At 36.7% G+C, this 10,484-nt stretch overlaps 1 protein-coding gene across 1 annotated transcript in view; it reads left to right on the top strand.

Moving 5' to 3' along the window:
• LOC146505728 (contactin-associated protein-like 4) overlaps window positions 1-10,484 on the top strand; it is a 90,566-nt gene that overhangs the window by 21,818 nt on the left and 58,264 nt on the right. Inside the window, exon 3 of the mRNA XM_085182479.1 lies at window positions 8,079-8,272. Coding sequence (XP_085038605.1) covers window positions 8,079-8,272 — 194 coding nt within the window. The remainder of the gene's footprint in view (window positions 1-8,078; window positions 8,273-10,484) is intronic.

Genomic DNA, 10,484 nt, shown 5'->3' with positions numbered 1-10,484 from the left:
AACGACAAACTAATTTATAAGTCACTTAGACAACCTAAAAATGTTATTGTTTGGCTTTTTTCAGTGTTTTATTTGTTCGTGAGTAAATTGGTTTGGTTGAGATTAAAGTTATTAGATTAGATTAGATTAAAAAAAAACTTTTTTAATCACCCGGGTGGTTTTCACACAGCTGAATAAACATCAAACAGAAAACCGATTAAACAGAAGTGAGAGATGGTCGAGAATTTACACCAGTGTCCTGTTATATTTTAGATAGGAAGGAGCAGACAGCTGAGTTTATTAAACTCCACCGAGACGGCGGTGACGCAAATCTGAAGGCTAGACCGTCCAATTTCACAGCCGTTTACTTCCGGCCTACCTGACCTTCTGAGGACCCGGCCCATGTAGATCGCGAAGGCCGGGTCCTCAGGAAGATGCAGCCCACGAATTTGGACACGACTATGGGCAAGTAAAAGTAAGGAGCAGAACACAAATGACTATCAAAATAAGACAGGAAGTAACATAAGATATAAACATGTAACATAGAGACAACCAATTGATAAGATACAAACATATATGAGCTTGGAATGAACTAAAGCACAAAGGCTTAAATATAACTGAACACTAACAGAAAATAAAATACAAAAGTAGTGAGAACTAAAAACTACAAATCCTAAAGACTAAACACAGAATGATGATGGACTTGATGCAAAATAAAAGGAATTCAAAAACCCAAGAATACTAAAGAAAACCTACAAAACAAAGAAAAACAATAAAATAAACTGGATATAAAACTATATGAGACAGAGTTACAGAGGTATAGGAAACTTCATATATAAGGAATTTAGTATAAATATATATTTGAAGAAGTATTTTTAAGTGACATTTTTCAATGCTCATATTTCAGTCTGTGCTTTCGCCGGTGCCTTCTAGTATAAAAGGAATCCTGGGCTTGCAAGACTTTTAAAATAGAAGGTGCGATCCTCCAAAATAGATTCATAGAGCGTTCTCCTACTGTGTCAAAGATATTATATATTTCTTAAAGCTAATAAAAATCAAATAATGGATTTGAATGCTTCTGAAACCTTTTCATATTTCTGTGACTCACCACTGAATCCTATGATGAAAAATAGAGTGGATGCAATAATTTATTTATTTATCTGCTTATTCAAATCAATAACTTTTCCAGCTTATTAAATACTGTTATTTGACCAGAATTGGGACATGGATGCAAAATGTAACCAGCTATGGGAATCCTTTCAACTCTGATCAAGTCATAACTTTTTAAAATGTATCCTCTTCACGCAGATGTATCGATTTTATTGTAGATAAACATTCTCGTTTTGTGCTTCTTTAATTCCACTGGTGGGTTGAGCGAATTTCCTGAACACGCCTCAGAGGTAGCTGTCTTTAAACCAGATGTATGCACTTCAGAACCCCAGGATCCTGACATCTCATTGGCACTTACCATTTTATTTTGTTGTTTTAGATTAAAATCTTTCATGACATCTACTTGTCATCTCAGGAAACAGGCTCAAAGTTAACAGGCAAGGTTGGTGATGTAGTTAAGACAAAGAGTGTTACAATAGTTTAACTATTCTATCCCTCCCTCTGCTATACTCACAAGTATTCACATATAAAATTTAGAAGTTTAACATTAATAAATTATTGCTGCATCATTGTCATTTTTTTCACTCTCCAGTGTTTTCCTTGAGCAGATGTAGGGGGAAGCTGTCCTTTGTTTCTGCTCTGATGGTGCAGCAGCGCGTCTGATGGTGCAGCAGCGCGTCTGATGGTGCAGCATGCAACATTAAAGACACATTTCAGCTGGATTCACATCAACTGACACCTTGTGATTTGACGAATCGGCAAAGAGAATATTTTGCAAACACATTAGAAGATAGAGGTCAACAACTGAATGTGTGGCTACGTGGTCACTGGGAAAAAAATTTGGTGCATCAGTCACCATCATTTGGCTGCTTTGCACTCAAACCAGAGACATAAATGAAAAAGGAAGTGTGATGTCTTTGTCTTTGACACAACTCGGGATGTGAATGATTTTCACCACCTAAAAGACAGCAGGAAGCGCAGCCTGCAGGTTGCTGTTTCCTCGGTGTGTTTGATGGCAAAAGCTGTGAGCAAACACACCCACTGTGTTTCTCCACTTCTGTCAACCTGTTCCGTTTGTTTACGGATCCGAGTTTGATCTGCATAACAGAAGATGTGTTGCTTCTGAAGGAAGATTAAGTACATCTGAACAACATCAGTTAGTTTTTCTTTTTCTTTTTTTCCACACGGCTAAAAAAATATCACCAAGGAGATGAAGATAGAATAAATTTGGAATAAAAACGAAACTGAAGCTAATGATGTGCGTCAGAATTTGTGCAAACAAGAAACTACCATTTCTAAATCTCATTTTGCCTGCACATGTGTACTGTGTAACTCTATGGTACTTAATATGGCTCCACATATTTGTTTTGGCAGATTTTTACACTGGATATCCTTCGTGATGCAACCCGCAAGTTAGCGAACTTTCACTTGTTAGGGAAATACGTTACCCACCATAGGGCCTTACTCATATTGATTGGTATATACACATGCACAGCAAGATACAGCTGATTTGCATGCAAGGTGTACAATATGTTTTAAACATGAGACAGTATGGAGCCTCTGAGCTGAGAGGTTTAACTGTTTGCTAAAACAGAATCTCGCAGGCTCTACTGTTTAGTATCAGTGAGGATTTAAGTTACTGCTAATAATAAGAAATGCTTCATTTTGCTTCATTCATTCATTCTCTTGCACTAACAGCTGGGATCATTAAGGTTGCAAAGTCTTATTAGTTTTCTGTTTTAGCTTTTATGTGGGTAAGAATCTAAAGCTGAATTACTATGGATTCCTTAACAGATTGCATTTTGTTTTGAAAGTATTAACACAAAAACTAGAAAGAATCCAAAATTTCCCCATGTTAACAGATTAATTAACCAGAGCTGCTTTTATTTTAAAGTCCCAACTGTTCTCCAAAGAAATCAGTGAATAAATCAGCAGCTTCTGTTCATTTACGTCTCCTCCAGCTGCTGCTAACACTCCTCATACTCTATAGTTATTCTCCAAGGAGCCACCTTATTCAGAGTTAATTTACCAGCACATTTAGCAGACTCGTATGAAACAACACAGATGTTTAAGAGAAATGGATTGCTAATTTTGCTTCAAATTACTGCGCATCAGTCTTGTTGCACTGTTAACCCCAGCATTAGCCTGTGAGCAACCATGATTAGGTATGCAAATGTTGCCTAAACCTCTAACTGGCTTTCTTCATATCCTAAATGAGTTATTGTTTCCTTATTTTATTGTATTTTTTTTATTATTATTTTTTTGCAAATTTAATTTAAATATTTGGGAACAAATTATTGGGAAAATAAAATGGAGATACCATGTGTTTGTTATTTCTATGATTTCTAAAAAATAAATAAATAAAAATGAGCTGAAGGAAACAAACTGTTTAAACATTAACTGATTTCCCACCAAAATCAAATCAGAAAAACATTTTAGAAACGTATTCAGCCATGTAATTCTTTGTGAACTGCAGGCTAATCAGGAGTACTTAAATTAGATGAGAGTAAATGCAGGGGTGCACTGAAAACAGATCTCATCCAAGAAGAAGAAAAGTCTATCATACTGTAGCTTCCCATGTCATCATATACTGTGAAATCTCAGAAGTAATGAAATAATGATTACTATTGTTTTTACTGTAATGGTAACAATAGTCATAAGAATGCTAATCTTGTCATATCACCTACCTTCATGATATCATTTTTTTTCTCCAGTGTCCAGCATGGACACCAGCAAACGCTGCAACCAGTGAAACTGTCACAAATATTAAACCAAACTTTCACAGTCCCGGGTTCTTGTTTACTTTTTTATTAAGTTTTGGTTCGTGTTTAGATTTTACTGTTTGTTTTTATATTTGTCAAAATTCTTATTGTTTCATTCTCCCCTTTATCATTTCCCAAGTAGCATATCCTCTATTCCTGCCTTTGTTCCTCCCATTAGAGATGGGATCAGAGGAGGCGAGGAAAAGATGCAAAGGGAGAGGAGTCAAAGCAAACAAAATGTAACAAAATGAGACCTGTTTGACTTGGATCAAATATTTTAAAGTGATGTCAATTAATTATGATGTTTGATGCGATCGGATCATAAATAATTTTTTTCATCGCCCAACTACATCTCTACTTTATGACATATAATAGTATTAATGATATTTTTTACATTTATGACTACTTTTAATTCATTTCACAACATGTGATAAGATATTATACCTTCTTTTGAATATACACGGAAACAATGAAGGACTGTCAAAGTCAAAAAGAGCACTCGTGGTTTGTTTACAGCGCTCCAGTCTTTGGGTTTGTCTGTCCTGACTTAATTTTTTCCACCTGCCCCATGTACGTCCCCATGTATGTCCTCCATGTATGTCCTCCATGTGTGCATGCATTCTCTTTGTCAGATCATGTTGGACTTTAGTAGAGCCAAAAACTCAACAATTCACTTTTCTTTTTAAAACCTGCTTATGTGTCCTGTGTTTGGGTCCTCTCTCTCTCACTCAATACATTAATTCTGATTGGTTCAACCTGAAAGCTTCAATTGCTACACACAGAAATTGCTGCAACATTCAAGTACAGACAAGATAACTTGCCATTTTTTGGATAGGTTTGGTGAGCTGCGGTATACAAGATTTGGACAGATGAGCACATCTTGGAAAAAAAAAAATCAATCAAGCAGCTGATCAGACAGCCCAATTTTTTTCTTTTTTTTCCATTTCTATTAACTTATGATCGATCAAATGTCCACAAAGAACAGTACTTTTTAATCTTTAATTAGATCTGTCTAGTTTTCTCAGCCTGACATAATTTATGCAGTGAGACTGACATGCTTGATGTCTTTTGTCCGTTCCTTGCTTTTCCCCATTTCAATCTTTTCCCTTTTTTCCTCACATAGCAGAAATAATGGGAAAACAGACTTTTGTTAGCTACATGCGGCTAATTGTGAAGCTGTCACTATTGAGGCGATATGGCCACGGCATTGAACACATCTGAACTACCAGATGAGGGTATTCAATCATCTGTCTCTTTGGACAAACATACAGGGTCCAACTTTGAGGTCAGCTTCAAAATCCTAATGTGCAATTGCACTGTAATTAAGTAGAAAAGCTGGAAATCAAAATGATAATATCTCTTTTGGAGGGAAATTGATTCCTCGAACTATCAGACTCTGGTTCCAAAAGGGTTGGCTGTGTGAAAGTAATATCACTGGCTATGCAAAAACATTTAACTTTTTCTACATTAAATTGGATTTGGGAGGCCTTTAATGTTCTCGGAGAAAGTTCTGGAACTTCCTACTCCTTGAGAAGATACAAAGGATTAAGTGAGCAGAGCAGAAGTGATTTTTCTTTAATTTTTGCTCAAAGTCTCAAACTCAAACTTTTAATTCTACTGATACCAAGTGACTCAGCGGGCTTTAATCACAGACTCAAAAGTTTTTCACAAAAAAGCAGACATTGCATTCATATATTTCTATTATCATTGTCTTTCATTATAAAAAGAATTGTGCTGGGAAGATAATGATACTGATGATATTTGGTGACATCTGTATGCATTCTCCTAAATCCACATTTAAACCTTTCAATTCTGTGTATCACAGTACATTACAACTGATCACAGGTGATTCTTCGTCAGCCATGAAAAATGTGATAACCATGTATGTCCGATGTTTATTTAGGAGGCTCTATACTGCAAAGACTGCCTGCTTACCCCTGCTTTCTGACTCAATTTAAACACAGCACTTACAATATCAGATCACATAACACTTTAACATTAGCTGTACCACTTATTCAAACCGAGCTTGGAAAAACTGGATTTAAATACTTTGCTGCCTATAAATAGAATGAGCTACAAAAAAAACCCAAAACAAAACACAACAAAAAAACAGAGAACTATGGCGTAGCATTCTCTAATCTCTCTAACAACAACAACAAAAACAACAACAACAATAACAATAACGAACAAAAGATTTGTCAGTCAAAAACACACAAATAATTGAGCACAAGCTGCTTTAACATCAGAATGAATTATAGCTGTTTTTGGTATAATCAAACTGTCTTTATAAGGACCATTTCCTTTAACCTTCACAAAGTTGTTTAGTGTGTTGAATAATATTTTTTATGCTTTGATTATAATTTCAGCTTGGCCTGGGATATAAAAAGTGACTGATGCTGCACAATTGACTGAGAGAGTTACAGAACCCCTGACGTCCAAAAAGACATTTTAAAAAAATATATTATGTGTCCAAATTGTTAAGATAGTTATGAGAACAAATCATCTTATTCAAACTGGGGTTGCTGATTCATCAAATAGGAAGTTGCTAAATATTGTTTTTTTCTTACTAACAAAATATGTTTGAACACTTGTGTACTGTTTATATCCATAGTTACATTAGATATTGTTTTGTTTTTTACCTTGATGACAGATTTGACTTTTTTATATTATTTTATTTATATATTATTTAATTGCTTTACCCATTATCCTTAGTGTACAAGGACAGTTTTTGGCTACAGAAGACATTAGTGCAAAATATATAAATAGACATCTGTGAACAGATCCTCTCATAGGTTGTCCTATTTGTCCACATATGGTCTAAAGATCAGTCATTACTGGGCAGACTAAAACAGCTGTCTATAAAGGACATGATCATTACATGGTTTTACTGCTGTTCTGACATTTCGTTTCTACTAAGCTTTCAGTGGAAACAACTGTTATTCACAGTGACAGTCACATCTATTAGTGCGGCAGATATATATAACAAGGTGTCTGCGAACATGGGAAACAACTCTAGTGTTGTTGTCTCTTGTGTCTAATTGTGTTAGGTTTTAAATATCTCTGTGTTTATCTAGCGTTCTGTTAAAGACTCTAGATTACCTTTATTCTGAATAGTGCAATACAAATAAGTTTGACTTGACTTGCCTATGATTATACTTACACTATATGGTCAAAAGTACTGGGCCAGGACTTAGTCCTTAAATTATCCTGTAGTCAAAACCTCCATGATATATTAGAGATAAAGTGTTAATGACTAATTTGCAAACAAATTAAAAGAAAAATAGGAAAAAGAGTTATGAACTCTATAAGAAAGGCAGTTAAGTTATGAGCCTAAACAGTCAGATCTCCTAATGAGGGAGAAGCAGGATTAACAAAAGCATTTGTTTATAGTTTGTATACAGAAAACCTTTTTTTTTGGTAACATCTATTGTTATTATCTAATTTCAGTTGAACGTGACCCAGTACTGCAAACATAAAAATCACCTTTTGGTATTTTAATTATTCGCCTGTCAAGCTGTTTGTTTTTGTTTTTGCTTGTTTGTCAAGGAAAATGTGCAAACATGTCTTTTGTTTTTCCAAAGGAAACATAATGAGGTAGAGGCCAAATAGAAAAATGCTGGTGCAGTGCCTTATAGCTTTCTTTAACATTTCTGACAGGGAGAAATCATCCTGGGAGGAAGAATTCTTTGATTTTATCTTGTCTTCACCGTATTATGAGCCCATGAGCTGGCCGCGTAATTATTGTGTACTTGAATTGAAATGTCTTCGTTGCAGCTTTTATTATGCACAGAAAATATTTTAAGCCAGAGATTAAACTCTTTACTCCAAATTAAACACTAAAGAAAGAAGCTGATAAAGCATTTGCTTTTAAGGTGCTTGTACTACAAAAAAAAGTTTATTTGGTGAAAGTAGTTTAGGAAGAACTTGCTCAAATTTGCCTGAATGCTTTTTTGTTCTTCTTAATTATGAAATTGTATTTAAAGCATTCAGCAGATATTTTTGTATAGCTTAGTGCTTCTTGATACTATTTAATTGATTGTATTCCCCTTTGGTGTTCTTTTAGTCTTAACTTTCTTGAGAAAAGTTTAAAGGTATTGTACTGTCGAGGTTTAACCTTTTTTTTAAGCTCCAAAAATATATAATGAGATAGAGAAGTCAACTCTCAATTCCTCTGGTTATTAAGGGTGTTTTTCTTTCCCTCCCCTCTCTCTTTTTCCCTCTGCCCAGGAGCTGGAGGTTGGTCTCCTCTGAGTTCAGACAGATATCAGTGGTTGGAAGTCGACCTGGGTGGGCGGACACGAATCACTGCTGTTGCAACACAAGGCCGCTATGGCAGCTCTGACTGGCAGACAGCCTACCTGCTGATGTTCAGCGACACAGGGCACAACTGGAAACAGTATCGACAGGAAGACAGTATAGGGGTGAGTTTGTTGTAATAGCTCAGAGTCATCAGAGTTGGAGGAAAGTGAGACTGAAGCGTGACTAAAGAAAACAGAATTTTCTGAAAAATCAAGGAAAGGTGGAAATGTATTAAGGTTTCCATCATCTACAATTATGTGAACATTTCGAGCTGTGGAAATAGAGAAAAAATCCAAGTCTTCAGGTGTTTGCTATTAATTTACTGCAGAGGGAGAGCATCAAGAGAGATTTAAAATGTGGAAGTCAAACCTCTAGTGTTAAAAAAAGGAAAAAAACAATAAAAAATCAGGATGGTGTTTCATTTATTTAGTGTATTGGTTAAGTCAGGTTTTTTCTAATGCTAATCAGGAGACGTTGTTTCATCCATCCACTGATTATATGACGTGAGAACAGCAGGCTAAGCAGGTCATTCCAGACATCCTGCTTTCTAGGAATGCTTTCCAGTTCCTCCTGAGGGATCCCAAGGTGTTCCTCAGCCAGATATATAATCTCTAGAGCAGGTTCTGGGTCTACCTCAGGGTCTGATGGAGCCCTAGGTAAATATCCACAGAAAGACCCTCAAACTACTATAGTGTTCATGACCATTATGTTGTTATTATTTACTGGTTATGAAGTGTTAATACTGTAACTATGAGCTTTCTGATCTTTCGCCCTGCTAGCTATACTAACAAGTTGACTGCTAGTGTCACAACTCTAACTCCACATGTTCAACTCAGCAGTGAATCCGAATGCAGGACGCAGTGCGCAGGATCTATTGATTAATATTTGATTATTATTGGCTCCACTCACCACAGTCTTACTTTTTTTCCCTCTTCTTCTTTTTCTGTCAGTCACAGAAGGATAAGTCCTCTTTGTTGTCATTACATTTGCTTAAACAGAATCATGTACACAACTTCGACGGCAGTGAGTGTAGTCAGATGGAGCCCCTTGAGGGAGGTGTTAGGATGCCAGAGTTTTGAGTTTATTATGTTACTTATCATTTCTAGTCTTTGGTTTCTTTGTTGGAGTTCTGTCTTATGGTTTATGTCTCTGTGTTCTCTAGTTGCTGTCTCTCTGTGTCCAGTCAGAGTCTGTGTCTATAGTTCAGTCTGTGTTATGTTTCCTGTCTTACTTTGAAAATCCGTGTCTCATGTAAATGTGTCTGGTTTTGCTTCCTTTGTCTCGTTAGGCCTGATTTGCCCCAGCTGTGTTTCCCTGCTGTTACCCATTCCCTGATTGCTCCCTCTGTGTATTTAAGCCCTGTGTTTCAGTTTGTCCGTGTTGCGATCTACCCTTATCTAGCTGTGTGTTTTGTCTGCCCGTGTAAGTTATTTGGAGTCTTACTTTTGTTCTGTTTGAGTTCAGCATTAAAGCTGTTTGAGTTTACGTTTGTCTCTGGAGTCTGCACTTTGGGTCCTTTTCCTGCCTGCACACAGCCGTCACATAACAGAAGGTCAAGTTTCTTGTACACGGCCACTGTTGTAGTTTAAAGTTTGTCAGCCCTTGGGGGTCTCCCCACTGACCTGGGGCCCTAACAGTTTCTAGTTTTAACTAGTGGCAAATGGCACCTCCGCGCACATAAGATAAGATAAGATAACTCTTTATTGTCATTGCACAGTCATACATAGTACAATGAAATTGGAAAACTGTCCTACGTCGGCACTACATATAACACAACACGACACGATATGACACATCACAACGCAACACAAACAACACAACACAGTATAATAACTTAGTAATAAAAAAGAAGAATAAGTGTATTTTTATTGCACACTGTTATTATTGCACATTAATTATTATTGCACCTTGTTATAAATATAAATATTATTATTGTTATTGTTCTTTTAAACATTGTTACCTCCCCCCTAAAAAAAGTCCAGGGAGGTAGCCAATCAGGTCAGCTATTTGCATTGATCAGGGCTATTGCTCTGTTGTAAAAGCTGTCCTTAAGTCTATTTGTCCGGGACCTCAGCAGCCTGAACCTCCTGCCGGACGGCAGCAGCTTAAACACCCGGTGTCCTGGGTGTGTACCGTCCCGTAGGATGCTGCGGGCCCTCTTGAGACAGCGAGTGCTGTACAGGTCCTTCAGGGAGGGAAGAGGATGTCCAATGATTTTTTGGGCCATATTGATGACCCTCTGGAGTGCCTTTCTGTGTGCTGTGGTGCAGCTGGAGAACCACACACCGATGCAATACGTCAGCACACTTTCAATGGAGCAGCGGTAGAAGACGG

This window comes from Neolamprologus multifasciatus, chromosome 13, assembly GCF_963576455.1.
Source record: "Neolamprologus multifasciatus chromosome 13, fNeoMul1.2, whole genome shotgun sequence".
NCBI classification, from domain to species: domain Eukaryota; kingdom Metazoa; phylum Chordata; class Actinopteri; order Cichliformes; family Cichlidae; genus Neolamprologus; species Neolamprologus multifasciatus.
This window is presented reverse-complemented; position numbering and strand designations above follow the sequence as displayed.